General features: G+C 35.9%; 1 protein-coding gene across 16 annotated transcripts in view; it reads right to left on the bottom strand.

Moving 5' to 3' along the window:
- The window catches only part of SLIT2 (slit guidance ligand 2), a 256,661-nt gene that overhangs the window by 52,889 nt on the left and 177,811 nt on the right, over positions 1–25,961 (bottom strand). For 8 of the 16 annotated variants that reach the window (XM_035323799.1, XM_035323811.1, XM_035323801.1 and 5 more), the window contains 11 exons: positions 22,448–22,519; positions 21,689–21,760; positions 21,086–21,157; positions 19,129–19,272; positions 18,837–19,000; positions 18,072–18,095; positions 15,663–15,680; positions 14,400–14,550; positions 6,006–6,080; positions 2,766–2,909; positions 701–844 (listed from right to left, as the gene is read on the bottom strand). In XM_035323799.1, coding sequence (XP_035179690.1) covers positions 701–844; positions 2,766–2,909; positions 6,006–6,080; positions 14,400–14,550; positions 15,663–15,680; positions 18,072–18,095; positions 18,837–19,000; positions 19,129–19,272; positions 21,086–21,157; positions 21,689–21,760; positions 22,448–22,519 — 1,080 coding nt within the window. The remainder of the gene's footprint in view (positions 1–700; positions 845–2,765; positions 2,910–6,005; positions 6,081–14,399; positions 14,551–15,662; positions 15,681–18,071; positions 18,096–18,836; positions 19,001–19,128; positions 19,273–21,085; positions 21,158–21,688; positions 21,761–22,447; positions 22,520–25,961) is intronic. The other 8 variants (XM_035323807.1, XM_035323802.1, XM_035323805.1 and 5 more) reach the window with 2 other exon arrangements.

A 25,961-nucleotide genomic window follows, 5' to 3' on the forward strand; every position in this document is an offset into this window, starting at 1 on the left:
TACTTCAGCATAAACATATTGACAATTCCATTATTTATAAACATGCCATCCTTAATATGCACAAATTAGTCACTTGGTGCAAAGTGTCACTTTTTATGTAAAAAGGGGATTAAGTACTTTCCTGAATGATGCTACCTACAGAAAGCATTTGACTGGCAGTTTCTCCCCCCATTTTCCCTTTCCTTAAATTGCACTGCATTTAAATAAAAAGGTAGACCCTTTTTTTTTTTTCTTTTTTTTTTTTTTTGTAAATGAGACTGAATCTTTAATATAAAACAGGTATGAATTAATATCTCTAGTAGTCCCACTGAATTTAAAATAACAACCAGACTGCAGAGTGCAAAACGAAAGACAACAAGGTGATTAAATCATCTGCAGTTGGCATGAGGGGTACCCAAATGTAGGTTTCTATGCTGGTTCAAATTAGTGGGCTTCTGTGAGCATGGATAACAGGACATTTTTCATGCTTGCTCAGGCACTTCTGGAAACCAGTCTAGAGCTGTGTCAAGGGCCATCAGGAAAACATACTATTCTTGATGGTCCAGAAACAACTTTTTCTGAAAAATCTGATTATGGAACTCATAATTTTCCCTTGACATCAGCTTCTACTGTGAAACTATATGGTAAAATATTAGAACAAGTGCCCCAAAATGTTGATAGAGTTTAAATTTGTGTTTGATAAAAGATGAATGTGACTCACAATGTAGAGAGTGAATGCAGGGTGTCGAAGGAGCCCGGTGCCACAGTGGTGATCTGGTTGTCGTACAGTGAGAGCAGGCGGACGGAGCTCAGGCCTGTGAAACTGTCGTTCCCCACACAGCTCACACGGTTGCTCCTCAGCATCCTGAGAAAATAAGGCTCAGCATTTCTCAGCTTAGGGACGGTCAAAGCGCTCAATAATATTTTGTGTTATTACTGCTCTATTACTGAAATATAAACAACATTAGCTGACATTTCCTGTGTGCACTTTGGCAATCAAAGAAGTTAGCATTAAAAACTGTACCTGCGAATGCTTCATTTCTAATAGGTATAAACGTGAAGGGATGGCCTCTGTGAGGAGAGGCCTGGGGCTGCCCCATGGCCAGACCCAGCCGCCACTGCAAGGGCCCTGCATGGCAAAACCAAACCATTCAGAGGAATTTGTGGTGCCTCTTAACCCATCGAATGAATCTAGAGCACCTCTGAATTTAAGAAAGGGCAGCAAATATAGGGGCAAAAAGGAGCAGCAAGGCCAGTGCAGGAGGAGAGAAGAGATGGAAAGTAAAGACCACCCTGAGGAGGAGGAGGGAGAGGAGCTGAGCAGCAGTTGGACAGGAGCCGTAGCCAAAGGAGCAGCTCCCCAGGCAGGGGTTCAAGTCAAAGTGGTGGTCTGAGCAGGGGCTGGAGCTGAACCGCTGCCCAAGCAGAGGCCAAGAGGTGTGACTGGAGGGACTGCTACTGCTCAAGGAACCACAGTGACACCAAGAGAACTGAGTGTAGCGTGTTGGAGGGCACTGGAGAACAAAAAGGTGAGTGGGTTTCGCAGAAGCAAGAGGTGATTTCCCCAAGTGTTATTTTTTCTCCCCCCCCCCTTTTTTTTCCAGTAACAGAATCAGTATTTGACAATAAAATCAAACTGAATAAAATTCTCCAAATCAGATACACGTAGCAGTCCCTACTTCCCACTTCATGTTCCTGAGCTTAAATGAGTCCAAAACTGCTATTTATATTGAGCAGAAGACTGACCTCCCATGGTCCCTTCTGGCCTGAATTTTCTTAGAATAAAAGATAGAAAGCCCTTCCACTACATTCTCAAGTCTTTCAAATTAATGAAATTAGGCTACCCAGATTCCTTCTTAGCATGACTCTACTACTTAATAAAAATTTCAGAACATTAAGCAAGAAATGCCTATTTTAAAATCTCATGCATCTGTTAGTAAACCACAAGAGCTTTAAAGCTTACTGTTTTTCTACCTGTCCTTCAACAAATGAATATTTTTTTCCCACACTCCTGTCTAACTGCAGCTTTAATTTTAGCAGCTTTAATTTTAGCAGCTTTAAATGAGAAGTTAGAAATGAGAGGTCTGATTTATTAAGAATGCCTCATGTCTTTGGACAGCTGAAGCCCCAAAGACGATCTTGGCTCTGGTCTTCTGATCAGAAGGACTGACTCCTGAAGGCCAAGAAGCTGTGAATAGTATAAACATTTTTTTTTTTTAATATACACATATATATATTTTGAATGGAAAGAGCTAAATTGCCTTCATGGAAAGACTGAAATGAGTTCAAGCTACAGTGCTTTTACTCCTCCCTTCACTGTTAAAATTACATTAAAATTAGTTAGGAGAGTATCGTTTCCCACACTTCAAAATCCACCAGAATCATTTTTTCCTCTAGCAAAATATCCAACAGTGGTTGAGCTGGATTGAACCAGAGTCCATTACGTAAAATGTATAATTTCCATGCAAAATGGTGTTAGTTTCAAGCAGATAATTATTCCCATTACCATTTCTACAGTTGGATATTTACCCATTCTCAATTGCTTCCTCATTTAAGAAGACCCATAATCTTTGTAGTCTAATAACTTCAGCTACGCTATATCAATAATTAATAATTAACGAATGCTTATACTCTCTATTATAAGCTTTGTATAACATAGGGACAAAAACTAAGTTATGCTTGAGTATAGCTAATCCAAAATCAAAGTTTTCAGGACAGATAGAGTATTACTTAAAAAAATACCTGGCCAAAAGGAAGGATAAGGACACTCAAACAATTACACTTACAGTGTTTTAAGACTTTCCAGTCCTTTGAACATTTTGTCTCGAACGCTTTCCAAGCGATTGCTAGTGAGCAATAGTTCATTCACACCGGAGGCTCCATCAAATGCTCCTTCTTCAATATCTGTAATCTTGTTATTGCTCAGATTTCTATTACACAGTAACAGAAGCAGAGAAAAGCATGTTTGTTTGTTTGTTTGTTTTTACATATCCTAAATGGACTGTTAAATGTTGCAGGCTGCATAGATTTCAAGATAATTGAGCTACTGAGTAAAAGCAACAAAGACATTGTTCAACTTTGAACAAGAAAAAGCAAAAGTCAATGCCTTGCTAAACTACAGAAGTAAAGATTTTTAAAGCAAAATTTGGAAATTGTTTGCAATTACCGAGTACACGCTGCTGCCACACAAAAACATATTTTCATAAAAAAATCTGAATCTTGTTAAGGAATGTATATATATATTGTCTCCAATCCTTGTAGCGTTATTAGACAAATGAATAACAAAGTGGTACTATATGAGTACTAGCTATATATAACTACTATACTATAACTATATAGTACTATAACTACTATAACTACTCTGATTTCTTTATTTCATCTCAGTAGACATAAAAAGACAGTATAAACAGCAACATATGTAAATGAAATGTGTGAATGTAAACAGTAAATGAAATGTTAATCATTTCTGACATTAGTAAAAGAAGAAGGGTTTATAAGCAAGAGTTCATTTATCTGCAATTTGCATGCAAAGCGGATCAAAAATGTGGGAAAATGTCCTATAATACTGCCAAAATATTTAGTGTTTGTAGGTTTTAGTTTAAATATGGAAATTACATCCCAAATGGAAAGTATGTGTCCATAAATACCATGAGCATGCACACTCAGCAACACACATTTTCTTAAAGATTTTTCATTGTATTCTTGCCTCCTTTTTTTTTTTTTTCCCCAAGTAAATCTATTTATACTTATATCTTGTTGAGAACAGTTAAGAATGTATCTAAATACTAAACAGTGTTAAAATACAACAGTGATTTTTACAAAGCTCTTAAGAATGTTCTGAGAAAATCTAAAATACAGTGAAGCTAAAACTTTTTACTTAATCTAATTAATGATATTGGGAAGAAAAACAAACATTATTTGATGCACCTTTTAGAACAGCATTTTAATTGTTCACATCAAGAAACATTTATTAGCATAAAAGGTCATATGCTTGCCAGTATGAACTGGTGACATTATCTAAGACAGAAAAGAAGTTGTGACTTTGTCTGAGTGCTGACTAGCTGTAATTATACATACGCCTTGCCTGTGATGAAGAATATGATCATCACTTTCATTTAGTTTCACAGTGTTCAGTCTCCTGTAAGGTGCTGCACAAGACTGGAAGCAAGAATACATTATTTCTCGTCTCAGCTGACTTGTACATGTCAAACCCTTAGTTTCCTAAAATCTTACTTGTTCTTGGCGTAGCATGGATATTACTTCACCTACTTCACATTTTAAGGGACATTTAAAGTGATATTTTAAGGATTAATGTTGCATAACTAATCAATGATGCAGTGCATACACGTGCTTTATTGCTGATGAACCATCAAATCAATTAAACATTTAGGCCTCAGTTTTTCAGTGTCATTTGTGCAGAACGACCTTTGCACATGTTTGAATCTCCAGAAGAAATACGAGCTCCACGCAAATACAGAATTCACTCATGCTATAGTCTCTGTAACATTGCCATCTCACTGCTTTCCAGTCATGCTTAACCAGTCTCTAAATTGAAGAATGTTTTAACAATCGATAACTATATTAGGAAGTTATGGAACACTAATATTAAAAATGTTAACTTTGCAGTAAAATTTTCCCAGTTTTGTTCTTCCTCAATTATACAATTCAAAGCTCTTGGGGGTTCCAGCAGACAGCTGCACTAAGACTGATTAATATTTTTACTTTTTTTCTTTTGTCTTGAACACCTTCTCTTCAACTAAAAAGCAGCAGAAAAACTAGCTTTAGATGACATGAAATATTTATTAACCTAGCTTTATAGCTTGATACATAATTACTGTTAATATATTGTCTAATATATTGTCTTTTCTCTGTTTTTCTTAAATACGAGGAACTGATGTGTGTGTGTGTATTTGTATGATATTTCAAGTATTTTATTTATTTCAAAGGCATGTTGTAGCTCTAAAAAGTGCTGATCTGAGATACTTGAGGAATGAAGAAAATTGGCTATCTACTGTACAATACACCGCTGTGCCATGTATTCCTGCATTCTTTCTCTAAGTATCTCGGTGCAGACCCAAATTGCCAAGATATACTTAATTGGTAAGTCAAAAGCAAAATTTTTTAAATCTTTGGTCTACCTCAAAAATCAGTGATAAGTATTTAACTGATTGTGATCATGACAGCTGCCAGACAGGATGTGGATAAGGCTAATAGGTAGTTTACTACTTATTAGTAGTTGGCTCCTCTTGAAATTTTAGTCACTGGTAGCATAGAGTGAATTTTTACAAGTGGTAGTAACTGGGTGACTACATTCAAAAAAGCAGTGTATCATTTTCATTAATCTGTTTTGGCTCACACCTTTCTTCATTTACAATTTATGTTTGGATTTAATCCTGAAAAGATTGAGCACAGAGTCACTAAGTAACTAAATGATCTGCTCTTGAATGGCTGCCATATACCTAAAGTGAAAGAAAAACTTTTCATAGGTTTATTGTTAATAACATCTGCAACTGGTAAGATTATAAACAAATCTTGGAACATCAGCTATGGACATGGATTACATGGATCAAACCTTTTTTTTTTTTTTTTTTTTCTCAGTCATATAATTTTGATATTCCCCTCTTCTAATGACAGTTTAATGAAGCACCAAATCAAACGCATGTCTTGAATGTGCTGAAAGAGGCAAAACTGCCTGGTTAGGGAGTAGTACAGGAAGTTACAAAAGATTACTGGAACCTTTTTTGAGCAGCTTATGCTCAGCTCCCTGCTGTGGCTGCATAACAGACCAGCTGGCTGGACAACAAAGTGAAGGTGCTGGAGCTATACGAAGGCAAGTTGTTACTGGTAATGTCTGGTCCAATAAAGAAGAACTGCCATCTCTGATCTGCTTCAGTGATTCATTTAAACCCATTCTTGATTTTTGACTAGAACATACAGAGTCTTTCATAGATGAAAACTATCAAAGGAAACATAGCAGGTAGCTAACATGCTATCTGAATAGACAAGGTCAATGAAGTTGCACTTACATTTTACGCAGTTGAGGAAGCTTCTTGAAGATTCCAGTAGCTTCCAGGACTGAAAATTCATTGTTATTGAGTCGCCTACAAGAAATGACATCAATTTCAGAAAAAAATATTCAGCCATTGGTACAGAATGTTCCACACTAAGGGAGCTCTTCAGAATGGTTTAACTGAATAGCTGGTATTCAACTGCTAGCTAAAGAACAATTCAGTATATACTGACATTTCTAATTCTGATAATTCCCATGAATGACATTAATGAGACATTCTCATTAGTTAAAATTAGAAATACATAAGACATATGGAATCAAAAACAGATCACAAAGTACCATACAACTAAAACTGCAGAGAAATCTAAGATTTTTTTCATTTTCCTTTTAAGGGAAGAAAAACAAAAATATAGCTAGGGAAGGGTTTAATGGCAATTTATAAATAAAAATATTTAAGAAATACATATAAGACGCTGAAGACTAGTAAACTGTTCTTTAAAGGATGTAAGGTGGGGTCTGCCAGACATCTGGAGGTGCTCACAGTACACTATTTACAAGAAGGCAATAATTACTGTATGCTCATTGCTTCTCTGGAATACAGACTGAAACACAGTGCATAGGTCTTCCGAAGAATTTAAAACACTTCTCTGACCATGGCTTATCTTCTGACAACTAAACTGAACACAGAAATTGTGCAGGAAATCATTAAGTGTTGCTTTGTAACAAGAGGCTAAACTATGAGCAACAAATACTAGCCTGAAATATTATATGAATTTTTATCTTTCCTGCCCAGGTATCAAGGTTGTTCTAGTATAGTGTACCTTTAGTGGCTGCTGGGTTAGGGGACCATCTATCAAAAAATATGTGCCCTGACCCAGTGTCCTCTATTTGTTCTCTTGAAAAGAAAATGGAAATTTTAAGTCTTGGACACTATATGTTTTAATGGAGTCTTTTTATTAAGGAAGCATGTTTTTCTAGCTGTTATTTAGAGATCTTAAATAGGAAGGAAAACAGATGACTGAAAAAAATCACTGTGAAATGGAATTTAGCATAATTCTTAAACCAGAATGCTTTTCAGAATTACCTTATTGCAAGAAAAGATTAAAATAATAATAAAAATAATAAACAAAAAGCTTAGAAAACAGGAGAAAGCTGCTCGTTCATCCTTCCTTCCTGCTCACATTCAGTGATAGCCAAAAGGGAAATTAAGGTTGTAAATCTGAAGGTATGGGAGTACAATAGTTTCGGCACAGAACCAAACAGAGAAGACAGGAAGATGTTTTTGCATATACATAGAAAATTAGTATACTATACTGAAGTACAATGGACATGAATTTAAAAAAATGTTACCAGTTCTGAAATGAATGTGATATTGGGACCATATCAAATAAATCATTGCACAGCAGCAATTAACAAAGTAAAATCATCATTGTAAATTGCCTTTTTTTTTTTTTTTCTGTGAAACAATGAACAACAGAAACAACAGAAACAACAGAAACCATGAATGTTCTATAAAAGCTGACATTTTCAAATAATTTTCAAGTGCTATATCATCTGATAGAATTACTTGCTTGTGAAGATATCTGTTAATTTCTTTCACACAAATGCATTCAATCCTTACATTTTTCATAGACCATAGAGTCATAGATTGGTTTGAGTTGGAAGGGACACATTAAAGACCATCTAATTCCAGCCCTCCTGCCATGGGCAGGGACACTTCCCACCAGACCAGGTTGCTCAAAGCCCCATCCAGCCTTGAACACTGCCAGAGATGGAGCATCCACAGCTTCTCGGGTCAACCTGTTCCAGTGCCTCACCACTCTCATAGTAAATAATTTCTTCCTAGTATCTAATCTGAATCTACCTTCTTTTGGTTTAAAGCCATTCCCCTTTGTCCTATCACTCCAATCCCTGACAAAGATTCCCTCCCCAGCTTTCCCGTAGGCCCCTTCTAGGTAGTGGAAGGCTGCTCTAAGGTCTCCCCAGAGCCTTCTCTTCTCTAGGCTGAACAACCCCAACTTCCTCAGCCTGCCTTCATAGGAGAGGCGTGCCAGTCCTCTGATCATCCTTGCGGCTCTCCTCTGGACTCAGCTCCAACAGGTTCATGTCCTTCTTGTGCTGGGGTCCCCAGAGCTGAACACAGCACTCCAGATGGGTACTTGTGAGAACAGAGTAGAGGGGGAGAATCACCTCCCTCAACCTGCTGGCCATGCTGCTTTTGATGCAGCCCAGGATATGGTTGGCTTTCTGGGCTGCAAGTGCACATTGCTGACTTAATGTTGGTTTCTCATCAACCAACACCCCCAGGTCCCTCTCCTCAGGGCTGCTCTCAATCCATTCTCTGCCCAGCCTGTATCTGTGCTTGGGATTGCCCTGGCCCAGATGTAGGTCCTTGCACTTGGCCTTTTTGAATTTCATGAGGTTCACACAGGCCAACCTCTCAAGGTTTTCCCTTATAAATTTTCTTTTTTTCTTTTACTCCTTTATTTTTTTTCCACGTTATCCATACCCACTGTGAAAACTGAAGTCTGTAACACAGCATTCCAGATAATATTTTACTATTCTTATGTACTGCAAAACAATTACGTCATATAACTTACTACACTCCTACACATACATCTCCAAATGAAATGTGTAGCAGTGCCAAGTGGCACTCAGTCATCTTTAATATGTATGATAACATCACAATAGCCTTTTTTATTGAACTACTGCCTACTTATTCCACAGTCTTATATTTGTGCTGCTAATTAGTCACACTAAATGTAATATGTAGGATTTGAATTTTTATTTTATTTAAACTAGTGTTAGTCTACTTTTGATATTAGAGAGCAATTTTAAGAATTGCCCATGTATATTGAAGATTCTGAGTATCTGAGAAGTTTCTCCATGCTTTCCTATAAAGGAAAAGAAGCATAGGTTGTATCACTATATTGTCTCTGGTTAAAACTGTAACACAAATCATATCTTCTCTCAGACTTTGTGCCTATGGTGATATCACAATACATGCATCATCACTGAGGATAGATCCACAAAAAAGGGACATAAAGAGTTACAAAATATGTGTTTGTGGTCAGAAAAATGACCACATGGATCACATGGCATTTCTATGGCTAGAGATTGCTGGCTTTAGATATGGAATTATTAAATTCTTGTGCAAGAAGATTTCATTCTATTATTGTGGTAAGTGATACTGCATACACAGGAATCAAAATTATCACTGATGATTGGAAAACTAGCACATGTGGTGGTAGTTCCTTTCTGGAGCCCATTGCTCTACTGTTAAAGGTAATAATGACAGTTGCTACCTGCCAATCACCAGATCATGAAAATGATCTTAAAAATACTTGTATCTGTTTTATTCAAATAAAAGTACTGAAATGCCATTCTCCAAACAGAAAGGCAAACAAAAAAGCATTTGATGATGTTGTCTAAATATTCTGGCTTTCAGTTTCATGTGATGCTTTTCACTGTTTTGTTAACACAATAGACAAGATTTTGGTACAATAGCTAAGTCTTCTTGGAAGGCTATGTACTGCATTGATATTCTGTAGGCTTCAAAACCATGAAGTATTATCTTGTTAGGATGTGGTGTTTCATCAGATATTGTACAATGATTTTTTTTTTTCTTAAATGAACATATAGGACTAAAATTACTTTTATTTAGAATTTCTCCTGGAGACTCTGGCTCTAATGCTTGTTTTCTCATATATTAGTATGCTGTCTGAAAAATAGTTTATTTCTGGGATTCATTTGCAGACTTGTACTTTATACTTCAGTGGCAGATTAGACAGGTTTTCTGGAAGACTATGAGCAAGCAACAAAATAGAAATGGTTAGCACTTGACTTGTTTAAACATTTTTTCACTTTTTACAATCAAGTATCTGTCTTGAACTGTACTATTATTTTCATTTTTTTTTTTAACAATAAGCTAGTTTGAAGATACAGTTTTTGACCTTTTTTTTTTTTTTTTTTTACTGTTGTAATCTGTATAATCAACACTCTAGCCAGTTTATATGGCCAAATAAGCAGGTAGGAGAAACTGTGATGAGGAAAAAAAAACAAACAAACAACAATAACAGAATCACAGAATCACAGAATTTCTAGGTTGGAAGAGACCTCAAGATCATCAAGTCCAACCTCTGACCTAACACTAACAGTCCCCACTAAACCATATCCCTAAGCTCTACATCTAAACGTCTTTTAAACACCTCCAGGGATGGTGACTCCACCACTTCCCTGGGCAGCCCGTTCCAATGTCTAACAACCCTTTCGGTAAAGAAGTTCTTCCTAACATCCAACCTAAAACGCCCCTGGCGCAACTTAAGCCCATTCCCCCTCGTCCTGTCACCAGGCACGTGGGAGAACAGACCAACCCCCACCTCGCTACAGCCTCCCTTGAGGTACCTGTAGAGAGCAATAAGGTCACCCCTGAGCCTCCTCTTCTCCAGGCTGAACAAGCCCAGCTCCCTCAGCCACTCCTCATAAGACTTGTTCTCCAGGCCCCTCACCAGCTTTGTAGCCCTTCTCTGGACTCGCTCAAGCACCTCCATGTCCTTCTTGTAGCGAGGGGCCCAAAACTGAACACAGTTCTCGAGGTGCGGCCTCACCAGAGCTGAGTACAGGGGGACGATCACCTCCCTAGCCCTGCTGGCCACACTGTTTCTTATACAGGCCAGGATGCTGTTGGCCTTCTTGGCCACCTGAGCACACTGCTGGCTCATATTCAGCCGACTATCAACCACTACTCCCAGGTCCTTCTCTGCCTGGCAGCTCTCCAACCACTCATCTCCCAGCCTGTAGCTCTGCTTGGGGTTATTGCACCCCAGGTGCAGGACCCGGCACTTGGCCTTGTTGAACTTCATGCAGTTGACCTCAGCCCATCGGTCCAGCCTCTCCAGATCCTCCTGCAGAGCCTTCTTACCCTCGAGCAGATCGACACACGTACCTAACTTGGTGTCATCTGCAAACTTACTGAGGGTGCACTCAATGCCCTCATCCAGATCATCAGTGAAGACATTGAAGAGGACCGGCCCCAGCACCGAGCCCTGGGGAACGCCACTAGTGACCGGCCTCCAACTGGATTTGACTCCATTTACCACGACTCTTTGGGCCCGGCTATCCAGCCAGTTTCTAACCCAACGAAGTGTGCGCCAGTCCAAGCCAAGAGCAGCCAGTTTCCTGAGGAGAATGCTGTGGGAAACGGTGTCAAAAGCCTTGCTGAAGTCAAGGTAGACCACATCCACAGCCTTTCCCTCATCCACCCAGCGCGTCACTTTGTGAAGGAGATCAGGTTCGTCAAGCAGGACCTGCCCTTCATAAACCCATGCGCCTGCTTGCCCTGCAAGTGCTGCGTGATGACTCTCAAGATAATCTACTCCATGAGCTTCCCTGGCACTGAGGTCAAACTGACAGGCCTGTAGTTTCCCGGGTCAGTCCTCCGGCCCTTCTTGTAGATGGGCGTCACATTTGCTAGCCGAACAAAAAACCCTTCAAACTCCTTTTCAGAAAACTTTCCTATTGTTCCTTGCAATTTGTTGAGCTGAAACACCAAAGTTTGCCATTTGATGTGAGTACAGAAAGAATAAATTATTTTCAAGATAACATTCTAGAAACAGATTTAAAAGAAGCATCACAAATATTCCTGAGCTGTAGACTAGAGCAATATTTTTCACTACATCATCTCTAGAATGACAGAGATAAAAGTAGTTTGTCATCTTTAGTCCTTTAAATTGCATGTTCCATACCATATATACTGCCAATGAAAATGTTTTCTTATATCAGACTAAGAAAATATTTATTTTGTTCCTTATGTTATCTTCTACTGATTGAAAGCCATGTTGTTTTAGAGGTTCCAGGATTCTTGTTATTTTCAAAACCTTCTGGGATAAGGGATGGAAAGAAACCTGGACTTCAGAGATCTCCAGAGATTGGAGATCTCCAGATAATATATTTAAGAAAAAATAGATGCCTGCCAGAGAAATCTAAAGAAATCCTGACATTTCATTGCTTTAGATCTTTGTTTCCAAGCTCCAAGAGTATCAGCTCTAAACAATACACTGCAGAAAATAGTCTAGCCTTTGTCCTCACTGTTAGAGAAGCATTAATGTCACAAGTATCTTTCTCACAAATTTGGTCAGTGAAAGAAAAGAAAGTCAACTAGTTGTTCTTTTCATATATGTCAGCAAGTGACCTGGAAACCACAGAGTGACCCTAGAACTAGACTGAAGTCCCAAGCAGAGCAACAAAGTCAATGTATAAAAGACAAAGAATAAGAAGAGGAAATTAGAGGAAGAGATGTGTTTCACCAGTGAGTCAAATACCAGAAGAATATATTTAGCTAAGGCAATTGGATTTCTACAAGAAGTTTAAAAATGCAGAAATAATCTCACTACCCATCTAAAATACTTTCAAGACTGTTGAAAATTTTCTTGTATCAAAAGACTTGAAAGACAATCTCTACAGCTTATCAAGAAGAAGGTTGAGAAGTGACTGTTAAAGTTGAAGACCATCTTACTTCGATGAAGTGCTGGATAGAAAAGAGCTCTTTTTCAGCAAAAAAAATATAAAAGGAGAAATGATGGAAATTGAAGAGAGGCAGATTCCAGATGAAAGTAATGTTTTCATTTTAAAACATTTTAACATAGATGAAGGGAGACGATTAACTTCTGTAACATTCTCAGGGAGATGGTACATTTTTATCCTCTGACACCTTCAAACAAGACTGGGTGCTTCTTTGAAAGAAGTGTTGTAACCAGACATAAACTATCTTTTAGTGAAACATATTTTTTTTTGTTGCCTGAAATTAGAGAGTTTAGGATATACAGTAGATGAGGCTTGATGATTCCATTGTTTCTTCTGAATTTAGTATGTATGGATCATAATTATAGAAAGAAAACACTCCAAAGTTTATCTTCCACATGTAAATAAATTAATAAGAAAATCAATGACTAAAACACTAAATTAAGGGTATTATTTTTTCATAGCAGAGAGAATTAAATGGGAATCCTATTAAGAATCAAGACAATGCATGCTTGTCACTTCAGCAACTCCAACTCTCATCTCTTGGTTCAGTAACTACAATTTTTACATCCATTACTTCATGTATTCCTCCTACAGCCTGACCTGCTACCCATTTCATCATTTTTTATTCTTGAATTGAAGAATAAAATGTCAAAATATTATAGCACATTACATAATTTTGATAAGTATTTTTGTCTTCTTTTGAGCTTTACAGTGAAATCAACAGTTTAAATGTGGCCAAAAACTGCAGTTTGGTTCTACCACATACACCATTTTTTCTCTTGAACCTGTTATCATTCTAGGTACAATCAGAATTGCCACTCAGATTTGTAATTATAACATCACCGAGTTCAATTCCTTCTCCCAGCTCAGTCAGACAAAAACTCCATCTCTATTTATACAATATTTCACCTTCAAATTCCTTTTCCCATCCAGACATACAAAATCGCTAACCATGGTCTCATTATTCATTGCTGTACAGTTGCTTTGATGCCAGCTGCAGACTGTCTTTGAAGACATTTGCCATATTGTTTCTCATCTCACCCTTGTGGGTCACAATTTGATCACAGCACTTCTGTCTCCACCTCTCTGTCCCCCCCTCTACTACATCAAATCAAAGTACATCTTTTGCACCTCAACATTCTGCCTTCTTTAAAGTAAATCTCCCAAGAAAAACAGCTATTTCCTCATTTCTTTGCTCTGCCAGTGATGGCCACTTTAATCTCCTGCCTTTCTGTTGATTCTTCAAGTATCTCTCTGCATTCCCTTCACTGTGCTTTGTGTATGGGAAAAGCTTGTAAAGCTGTCTTAATTTTATCTTTGAATCCCTCCTTGAATACTACTTCAGTTGTAATGCCTACAGATCATTCCCATATGGCACTTGTTAAGCAAGTAATAATCTGTGACATCTTTTCTGCTCATTTCTGTTCATTATATTATTATCTCATCTTAACCCAACTCTGTCTTGTCTGGTTTATCTTCTTCTGGTCTCCTGCCTGACACATAATGTGAGCTTTGCATAACAAGAGTCAGCTCTGTTTTATTTAACACTTAGGTAGTGCTTTTTAAGATGGAACCCTGGTTGCTGGATGTCCTACTTGACACTGTAGTTAAAATAAAAAGCATAATAAAACCCACCATCTTTCCAAAAATTCCAAGTGGGTAGTTTGTGTACTGGAGAATGGCACTGTAGAAGTTACCTTATCATAATTTTTAAGGCTTAATGTTACAGAAACGGTGCATAACTCATTTTTATTAACATCTAGCCCTCTGAAATTCAGCACAGAGGTTAACTTTTGTTATTCAGAAAAGTAAAGCTGCGGTTTCATATTTGAAAATTTTAGATGGTCTTTCCTTAAGCAAATAATGCTTTATTATGGGTTCAACTTACAACTCTGCTGTGTACTGGGGGATGTGATCAGGTATTTTGCTGAGTTTCTGATTGGAGCAGTCCACTGTGGTCCCTTCACAGCGACATTTCTCAGGGCAAGCCAAATCTGCAAAGCAGTCTCCACTTAATTTGGATCTGTAATCTTCAGTGCCTGTGGAAGAGTCAAGTCAAAATACAAATACTGAGTCAATAAAGTAAGAGATTTGTTTCTTGTGAGAAGGTTGAAAAGATGTCTGCAATGCAGATAATGGGTGGGCAACTTGGGAAGTGTATGATAAACTTTGTGATACTGAACAGACACAGGGGCTTCAAGAGAGGGTTAAGTAGAGGGGCTTAAGATATGCTGGAAAAAGAAACCGTGACCAATTTCACATAACAGGATAACATAACTTGAGCTTTTCACAGCTGTACTTTCTGCTGATTGTGTTGTCAGCCAATCTAGCCTTGTTTACAGCTAATCACACTGATTCTTTTAGAATTTATTTTCTTTCACAGTATCAAGAATAAATGCCACCTTTTCTCTTTCTCATGTTACAAATTTGTATTGTTGACTGGACTTCATTAACCTCTGAGATTTTTTTTTATTTTTTATTTTATTTTTATTGTCCCAGCCCTCCACATTGTCTCAAACACATAAGATTGAAAGTCTTATCTTCAGCTTTAATTTTAAAAAAATGTGTGATCCTGACTTAAGCCTCAGCAGCATGCCATGCTGTAGAAAGCTGCGTGACGTTCCATGGTGCTTGACAGAACCATGTTTTACTCATACCTCACAACCACATGGTTAGATCAAGCACAACAGAAAATCTCGCTACATTATCAAAACTGCATCCATTAGGCCAAGGATAAGAGCAAGGGAAAAGAGGAAGGAGTAGGTTTAAGTTATAGAAGCATTTGAAGTTTAATACTTGCTTACATGACATGGCATTCTTTTCACTGAATGTCCAGTGCCACAGTAACAGTATTACTGTCACAGATTAAATTAATGTACAAAGAAAAAAAAAAAAAGATAGGAAAAAAAAAAAGGAACCACATTGAAAGTTTCCTCCACCATTTCCCAGAGTCAGTCAAAGAAAACATCCTAAACAGATCAGGAGAAAATATCCAGTAAGGAACTGAGGGTGGGTGACAAAGAAAACAAAGAGAAGCTGAAAGGACCTGTGGGTTCTTCCTGGACAAAGGTGAAAAGACTGAGACTAGTAGAAGGTGCATCAGGGCTGGGAGATACATTGTGATTTAGCTCAGACACTGAACTTTACTTACAGCCAAAATGGTGAACTCCTGCAAAAATAAAGATAGCCAAGAAGGAAAGAAAGACAGAGTAATCCCAATTAAGACAAAAACATGAACTAAGCTCTCATGTACTTAACTAAGCTCTCATACTTAACTTTAGTTTGATTAGGGGATGTTGCTAAGGGGTACCATCTTCAGCAGAGAGAAAAAATAATTAATTTTAAGTGGCATTAAAAAATGAAGAAAATATTGGGGTTAATTACAAATTTCATATAGGAAAATTATGTCTCCCATGCACTATTATTCATTATTTCAAATCTGTTTGTTAGAAGCTGTTCTTCTTTGAACATATATACACACTATGCCACTTAAAATACTTAATAAACCAAAGAAACAAGGGAGAAACAGATAGCTCAAGGGTAGAAAAAGCAGTTGTCATTTATTATTATGTCTAGCATTTGCAAATATCTAAGTAACACATATGATATATCTAGTTGGAATATTTCAATGAGCTAGCAGATAAACTACTTTTTTAAATTCATGATTTGATACTTGTTTAACATTTAGTCTTCTAAATTAATATACCGAAACTCTATAAGGAATTCGTAGTATCTACAGAACAAGATCTCACTGTAACATATTTTAAAAAATATTAAAAATATATTTCACTTTTTAAAGAAATGTTAATATTTTTACTGTATTTACTGAAGCATAGAGAAGTATTTATAGCATTTTGTAATACTCATGAGCAAGGCTACAAATAGTTTTTTTTTTTTTTCTTCTGTGTCCAGAATAAATCACTATTAGTAGTTCAAAGTAAAAAACCTAAAATGTTCAGGGACAAGATCATCAACAACTGAAAGAATTTCATGCAGCATCTCCCTGATAACCTGATGGGGAGAGAAAGCACACGAACTGTATTTCAAGAAGCAAGTCTGTATCAACACTTTTAGAATTATTATTATTATTTTTTTCAGGAATAGCATTTTTTAAAGTGTACATTAACAAACCTAAACTGCATGTGTGGCCATATTATAAACAGGCTGTGAAGACATTTACTGGCAAGAAAACAGTTCTAACTCAGACACAAAAGTTGTGCTGGCAAGGTTGAGTAGAAGTCACTCTGTGGCAGGAATACAGCTGTTATACTCATTAAGAAATTGAGTGGTAACTACAGGTTTGAGAAACTGTATCCCTCTCTGTTTTATGCTGCTTTAAAACACATTTTTTTGCAGCTGCCAATCCTGACAAATTGCTGCCTTATTTTGTATTTCAGTTTGTCTTTTCTTCATATTCTAACCAACATATTAGTATGAAGGCATGAAGAACTCACATAATTGCTGCAAATTTAAGTAACACATTTTAAGTAACAGCATTAGGAGACGAGCTGTTAAACATAGCAGTTTAAAAGACAAAGACTAAGACCAATCAATAAATCAGTACTTCAGACACTGCAGAATGACAATATACCTGTAGTACTTGAAAGAACAAGTGCACTGGTGTCATAATCAATTATTGTAGATATTTGTCTGGATATTAAACTATGGCAGAAAACCCTGCTTGCAGATCACATACTGTAATTCATCAATAGATTCATTATGCCCTTGTTTATTTTACCAATAAATTATTTGTAATCTGTTAGGAAAATAATGCAAGTGCATTTTTTTTAAATTAAGAAATCAGTGCACACACCTGACAAGCAAGGTAAAATAAATGAAGAAACATATTTCAAAGAGCTAGGGCCAACATCAGTTAATCTTTTATGAAAATATCATAGGCTTATTGTAGCTTTAATCAGTGTGTAAATTACTGTTTTACCACAAATCTAAAGTAATATTTTCTTTAATGGAAAACATTTTTGATTGTGACTCATGTGTCACTACAGAATGCCTTTAATGAATATTAGCTTTTTTTATAAGCATTCTACTGTGATTTCACAAACACAAGGAGAGTGAGCAAGCAGTAGCTGCAGACAGTGTAGAGCATGAAAGCAAGGCAAGAAAATATTCATTTGTAAAATTTATTTTAAGTTGTACTAGCTCTTTGACAGTAGTATGGCTTCCTGTGTTTAAAAGCAGCTCAGGAGCTACATTTTAAAAACAGTAGTAGCAGAAAAGGCAAGGCACAAGGTAAGTAAAGGTGTCAATTGAAATATGAACTAGCAGGTGCAACCTTCTACATAGTTTAACAAGGGTATAATTTTGGTAAGTTGTGTGCAAATTTGTGAGACAAAATGTAAATGGAGCTGCATGCTAAGCTCTCATATTCAGAAATCAGAACTACTAGTAATCTACAAAGGAAAGCTATGTCTAGCTACAGGTATTCACTATTGTTAATATACATGCATCAGTTTCCTAAAAGCTATAACAAACTTTGCTTTTGGGAGGAAAGGGAGAGAGTATCTGCAGATAGTCAATCTTACTGCAGAGCCAAACCTACCTGGAATGAAATACTGTTCTTTAGCTAAATAAAGAGAAAAAAATAGAAGATGCACCTGAATGTCAGCAAGCAAAGAATGAGTTTTATTAGATTAAGTATGGACTACAGTTAACTACAGATAATTAAGTGAAAAAATGTGTATTCACAACAAGAGCTGATAAACAACAAAGTGTGAATAGTCATAAATGTATCCGGAACATGGATAACAAACAGTTCTCATCTGGTATTTGTACTTGAGAGTGAATAAATTGTAGAATGTGAAATGCACCTGGAACAGCTGGATACCATATGACAAAAGTTAAGGATTTAGTAAGTAGGAAATGGAATAAGATTAGAAAAAGAAAACAGTAAATTTCAGTATGAGGTAAGCTCCCTGTATAAAATGAATATGTCGTGTTTCCATATTTAGCTAGAAATTTTTAGATCTTTCATGTACTCCAGAGCCTTGTGGAAATTTTAAAAAATGATTTATGTCAGTGATGCTTATAGCAAATAACTTTAGCATTGCATTCTGAAGTATTATATATTACATTTCTTTGTTAGATTTAATGCTACTCAGAAATAGTGCCAAATGTGTTAACCGTAGAAATGTTCTGTGATCCAATAGGCTATGACTTCCATGACTTCCCCCCCTTCAGCTGAAGAACTAAAAAAGATTTTGTAACATTTAATAATTCTGTAGAGAGCCAGCTGCCTTCATTAGAACTTATATAACCACTGGTTTTGCCAATAAAAGAAAAATAGCTGCTGAACTAAGAAAATTACCTGAGCAGCGGAATTTCTTGCTTTTGATCTGTCCAATCCTTTTGTTTGCTAGACGGCGGGGGCTGGTGCAGCGGGCACCACTGGTCTCAATGGGGTTTGTATGAAGATAATCCGCCAGCCACTTCAGATGGCAGTCACAGATAAATGGGTTCTGAGCCAAATGCCTTTCATGAAGAAAAAAATAATAATTTCATGCATTATTTCCCTTTAGTCTCAGCAGTTTCTTATTTTTTGAGTACATTGTAGAATATGAAGTCATACTATAGATGACCATAAACAAAAGCATACATACAAGGTCTGTATTGCACGTAGAGGTGAGAAGGTGCCTTTTGCAATGGTCTGAAGCTTGTTGTCATACAAAGAAAGGAGATTCAGGTTGTGCAGATCTTGAAAAGCATCAACTCGCAGGCAATTTATCTTGTTGGCATTTAATAATCTGTTTAAAGGAAGACAATCACAAAATAAAAGATTTTTTCAGTGTCAATGAAGATTCAACATTTTTCACAGATAATTCTTTGTACTCATTTTATAACCAGAACAAGAAATGTAGGAACAAATACTGATAAAGACATAAGGCATTTCAGTGAATTGAAATATCTTATTTAGGTGTTGTGAAATTATTTTGAAATTTTTGCACCTTGAAGTTGAAATGGGAAGGTATATTCAGCTACAATCACAGTCACTGTATGTGCTGGCAGGACTTATGCATGTGGTATTTGTCTGTGCAAAGAAACAAGATCTACAAGAGTATCTGCAAGGAAAACTAGTTCTTTTTACCAAATAAACAAACAAACAAAAAAAGGAACTGAACACTGTGTTCATTAGCTGGAAGAGATGTGCAGTGGCACTTTTAATTATATGTTCCTAATCAGCATGCTGCCGCATTAACAGAGTTGTAGTAAAACTGGTGGCATGGAATATATCCAAATTTGTCTTGGATCCTTCTTCTTCATCTTCAAAGGGAACCTTTTCTTCCCTGTACCCCCAGACTTCTAAAGCTAAAACAAACAAGTCAATTTAAACTAACTCCTTCATACTTTTGAAAAGAAAATAATTTTGACATTCAGCTAATTGCATTTTTCTAACAAAATATTATTTTTTCCCATTTGCAGCCAGACAGAATGGTGGATTTGAAAATCAATGCTCTGGTAAACAGTTTCATCATGCAAGCAGAAATTTACTTGAAATATTGTCTATGCAAATTATATCAAGCTATGAACTTTTTCTTAATATAGAATAAACACAAGTTCAGATATGTCCCTTCCTTTTTTGTTTTTAAATCTGAAATATGTTTTTGTAACTAAATTATTTTTAAAGGCAAACAGAAACACATATTTACATATAGTTTCTGACTAAAATAAATAAAAATGTTAAACCTCTGGGTGGTGCTAAATCTTGAATTATTATTATTATTTTTTTTTTCCATTTTCAATGAGTTATTAATAATAGACATTTAGCTAATCGTCAACTATAAAATCTGGACATTAAATGCTTCTAATTAAATGGGAAGAAGCCATTTACTAGATTCACCAGTCTTCAAATTAACAAGTCACGGATTCTGGGACAATGTCTTCCAAAAGCTCTATTCGTTGTTTTATGGCCTATTTCACAAATCTGCGTCACAAAATACAACAAGCCTTTTCTACTTAATTTTGACAATATTTGATAAACATATCACCATGACATTCCCCTTTACTCCCAGTATTAAATTCAAAAGGAAATGGTTTATAAGCTTACGCATGGGAATTTCTGAACTGTTAAAAGAAACAGCAGGTGGAGTTCATAGAGTCAAAGAATTTTACACTGAAGAGTCTCAAAAAACATTAAAAGTCATAAATGAAACTTACTGCAACACTGTTCTTACATAGGTACAACTAAAAACATAACTACATAGTACTTCCACTACATTTTATCTGTATGTAAAGCATCCAAATGTTTCTACTGTATCTCACCTACAACTGCATACACACTACTTAGTATTTACATCACAAGACAGTGTCATGTTATATGCTATATCATTATAAATTCCAAAGAAGATAATAGTTTCAATTGTATTTATTTTAGGCTGAGACATTAACTGAAATATCTATGGATGAATGGCAAGCTGGACTACCACATCTCACTTTAACATAACTTGTTTTTATTATGCTCTGATCTTACACACAGAATTTCCTGCTAGGCCTATATCTCTTACCAAGTCTTCCTTATGGGTTACCCCCAGGTAGAGTAAATATTAAATAAATACTCACAGCAATTGCAGAGAAAAGAGTCCTTCAAATAAGCCTTTTGGAAGTTCTGTAATTTTATTGCCATAAAGGACACTGTACCAGGAAATAAAAAAGCAAACAAAGCTCTTATTATGAAGGTTATATACAATGCAACTTTAAATATAAATATAAATACATATATTCAATTTTCCTGAAGGGAATTTAACAGCAGTGACTTAATACTTGCAAGATCCTCATGGTCCTGTGAGATGGAAGGATCACATTTTCCCAAAGATAAGCCACACAAAGATCTCTCAGCAGAACCAGCACTTCACTGTGCGCAGCCTTACCAAGGGACCTCTGTAAGTGGATTGCTGTTTTTAAGAATAAAACTAACTGGGGGTAAACAAACTCTTTGATTTCCTTCAACTCTGCTACGAACATATTTAAAAGAAAACATGTTTTTTTAATGTCCAGTTGTGATACAATATTCAATTTTCACTCTAACATTCTGAAATTATTTTTACAGCTTTCAGTATTGATTGAATTTATATAAAAATCCTGCAGAGCTAAAAATCCAAAATAACTTCACTATAAGAGCATGAGAAATTAGCTTCTGTTTCCACATGTCAAACAGATACCTACAGTGAATTGAGTGAACGTAAGCCCTGGAAAGCATCTGGAGCTGTTTCAGAGATCTGGTTATTGCTCAGGTCACTGAAATAAATGAAAGTTGCTTCTATTAATTCAAGCTATTTTTAAAATAGCAAACATTAAAATAATTCATAGGCTGTGGAAGAGAGAGAGAAATTAAAATATTTATGCAAGACACTGCTGAAGAATTTGAATATAAAACCACCAAAATTGATAGTACACTGAAAAAAAAAATGCATGATTAAAAATAGATCTTTCAAATGCTTGAAAAAAAAATGACTGAAAAACATGCACTTCCGAATTGCTTAAGTATCTTTTATAAACACTTCTTGTTTGAAATGACCACGGGACTATACAGCCTCAAAAATATTCCAAAATGACAGCGGCATATCTCCAATGATTTCTATCTTTTTATGTTGACTACATTAACATGTTGCTTTTACGCAAAACCATAATAAATAATTTTAATGGTTGGTTAAAAAAAATAAAAATTATTAATGGGACAAAGATGCTACATGGTATTACTAATCACACTGTTACACTGTTATATCTGTTTATCTTACAGCAAACTTCTTAAATACTCACATATTGATGGAAGTTCCTCTGTATGATCTTGAACTGATTTTTTACTTATATATATAATGTATGCATGTATACATATCTGTATCTAAATCTATTTAGATATATCTACATATTTATCTCTCTATATAAAATAAATAAAATAATAAATCTAAAATATCAGGTACTTACATTCTTCGAAGTTTCTTGTATGGTGAGAAAGCTCCAGGAGGTATGACCTTGATTGAATTTTGTTCTAACCGTCTGCAAAACAATTGCATCAGCATAAAAACACACACACACACACAAAAAAGAAGCCAAAAAGCAACCTAAAGCCATAACAAAACAGGAAGTGTTGTCTTTAATAAAACAAAACAAAACAAAACAAAACAAAAAAAACAACACTGGTTTTGCTTTCTTTTTCAGTATGACTTTTACCTTGAGAAACAATGTAATTTAATTTTGATTTTAATTAAAAAGAACTCATCAGTTTTTCTCTGTTCTTTTAAATTATAGAGCATAATGTTAGAAATGAAAGCCTAGTCTTCATCCTGAATATAAAGAAAGTTTATTTCAGAGCACACAGGATTTTTTTTTCCAAACTTAAGCTAGAAGTGTCATTAAAATATTCAAATTTGAGTTATTGTTATTTGACTCCCAATTTATGATTCACATACAACTTTTATAGTAAATTCTATTTAGAAATTTCTAAAGAATTCTGTGAGTTAATCAGTCTAATATGTAAACCATAAAAAATGGTGAAGAATGTTCCTACGGATCAAATAATATATGTTGCTACCTGCAGTAAGGTAAACGCCTTATTTTTCAACGTGCACATATTATTTCTTTATACACAGTATGTAATACCTTTTCTTTACGCTACAATACTAGAATTACACAGCTACACTTATAACTTCTTGAAACAATTTTTCTTATCTAAAATTTTAGTTTATCTTGCTGGCTATATTTGCTTTGTATGTATACTGAGTGTGACTGAAACCTGACACACTGCCGAGTATGAACTGGCTGATGGAAGCAGTTTTCCAAGAATTTTTGAACATACAGAGCTTTGCCTATGGGAAATCTATGCTGATACAGACCTATGGTGCATTTGCCAACCAGTCAAAACAGGCCCAGCAATACGCATGTTTAAAATAGAAGCTACATTACATAACGCAGTATTTCATGGTTATCATGGACAGAAGAAAGATTTTTTGCTGCCGTTATGAGGTTTTGTTCAGATGGAGCTATTCATATATTTAATACTCAAGATCTCTTAAGTCTAAATATGCTTTGTTCTTGACTAGTGTATAAAGAAGCCAAGAAAGAAAGAAAGAAAGAACGCCTCCAAAAAAACCCTTCCTAGCACACAGAAAATCTTACCTCATCAGCACAGCTTAAGATAGGGGTCATATTTTAAAAAGTCCTTAACTTGGAAAATATTGTCACCTTGCTACAGTTTTCAGGTATATTTTAAACACTGCAGGGAATCCCATGGTACTAGACTGTTAACTTTTTCCATAAACAGAATGTTTTTTCACACGTTTTCCTCACCTTGGCTGAGCCTTTTGGACGTATGAAACACATTTTGCATCAGATCAAGAGTACTGATGGGCTATGAGGGGGCAAGGTCACTCTTTTCCAGTAGACTCAAGAAGATGTAGAAAGCAAACATCTGAATAAGTAACATCCTGCTTAAATTACAGGTCAACACCAAATTACACTGGAGCCAAGTATTTTCTATTCTTAGGCTTCATTTTTAGCTGATTTTCCTCAGGAATAAAAGATTATACATGCTTTTCATCTAGATACTTTTCTACTCAGGTTAGGTCACAGAGAGGTAAAAGCTCCAGATAATAAATTTCTAGACCTTTCCTTAAACTAGCAATGGGAGGGAGCTGAGAGTCCAAACTAATCCAGCCATGAAGGGAGTGGCAACTATCCATCCATTCCCATTACACACACTTTGGCAGCAAAAGATTGCCCAACCACCAGGAATAGCCTGGCTGGACGTTTGTCAGATGTGCAGCTTTGAGAATCAGCCAAAGGACCTCTTGCACAGGGAAATGTGTAAGGCATACACAAAGGACTGGAAATGGGTGACTAAAAAGGGTCAGCAATGGATTAGGCCATATTACAGAGGAGGACTTGAATTGCTGGAGAGACACTGGGGAATCACGCCTGTGTGTGTATGGGAAAGACAGATACTGCAGTGGCAATGGTCCTGTATCAGTTTGTCACAAGCCTCATGTATGAATATTATTAGTCCATGACGTACAGACTTATGAGCTAGTGCTGGAGGACTCCTGTTCACTTTCACTTATGTTTAAACCTAAGTTTTATAAGAGGAAGTAAACTTGTAGGATAAATGTATGCCATTTGATATGAGAAGATGGAATAGCATATTTCATGTACAGCTGCCCAATTTGTCTACAAATCATATGGGTCCCAAACCTGACAAAGTCCTACTCCAATACATTTCTGAAAGCTAATTTTCTAGCAGTTCTAGTAAAGGGAACTATCAATTCACTGGTGGATATATAAAATGAATGCTATGTCAACTTTACCTAAGATTTCCTTTTAGTGAAGAAGCTACATTGTAACAGATAGACTGTGTAGTACTAGGATAAATTTTCAAGCTCTTCTGGATAAAGAATTTGTTATAGTAGGATCATCTAACTATGTCTTTTATTAACTCATGCCAAAGTGTATGCACTGGAAGACATCATATTTTAGAAAATGAGATTAGCATAAGAAAGAAAAAATAAGATTATCTAAATACAGAAGAAAAATCTTTTATACCCTGCTTTGTCTGTAAAGAAAGTAAATCCAATTCACATTTTCAAGCTTTGTTATCCTCTAATCTGCTTTATCTTCCTAGAATCTGCTGAATTTCACAGAGTGAAAATTTGCATCCACCATTCCAGAGGAAAATCTAATTAGATATATTCTAGGGTCACAAAGCACAGATAAAATAGTATCTAAAGGAAATTTGCATTCTACTGATAAAGCCCATAGTAATTAAAAACTCTCCTTTATATTAATTCCTCATATTAAATGAAACATTTTTAATTCTGGAATAGAATGGGTTGTAGTTATCTATTACTGAAAAAATCTGCTATTAAGTGCTCACAAATGACATGGCCCGAAGTACCATTATATTAGAGAAGAAAAAAAAGCTAATATAAGTATTTTTCCATGAAACTTGTATTAAATTTTGTGCATAGCATTGCCTTTCAAAGTCATCCCAGAAGTCATTCTTTTTTATAAATGATCATCTATGTATCATAAACAGTGCCTTGGTGGTTTCTTTTTCAAAAGCCACAGTCAATTTTAGTAGCATATTTAATAAGATAAGATAATGGAGGAAGACAGTTAAGTACATGCTTCATCAAAGCATGCACTGCCTCATGTATAAGAAGTACTCTGCCCATCACCACTCAAATGCTAATTAATGCTCTTAGTATTAAGTCTCCTGCTCCTTTTAGTGTTTCACTTCAAAGAAGTCCTGCATCAATACATAAGTGCTTCAGTGTCTTTTAACACTGCCAAACTAGTTGAAACCTTTGAAACCTTTTTTCAAGACTATTCCCTAATCTCTCCTATTTAAGAGATGTACTGTGAATATTTCTTTTTCTAAATCTTCCCCCCCGGCTCATCCCTGCAGACACCATAATGTACAACCATCTACTATTTTAAGAAGCAA

The sequence above is a fragment of the Oxyura jamaicensis genome, chromosome 4 (assembly GCF_011077185.1).
Source record: "Oxyura jamaicensis isolate SHBP4307 breed ruddy duck chromosome 4, BPBGC_Ojam_1.0, whole genome shotgun sequence".
NCBI classification, from domain to species: domain Eukaryota; kingdom Metazoa; phylum Chordata; class Aves; order Anseriformes; family Anatidae; genus Oxyura; species Oxyura jamaicensis.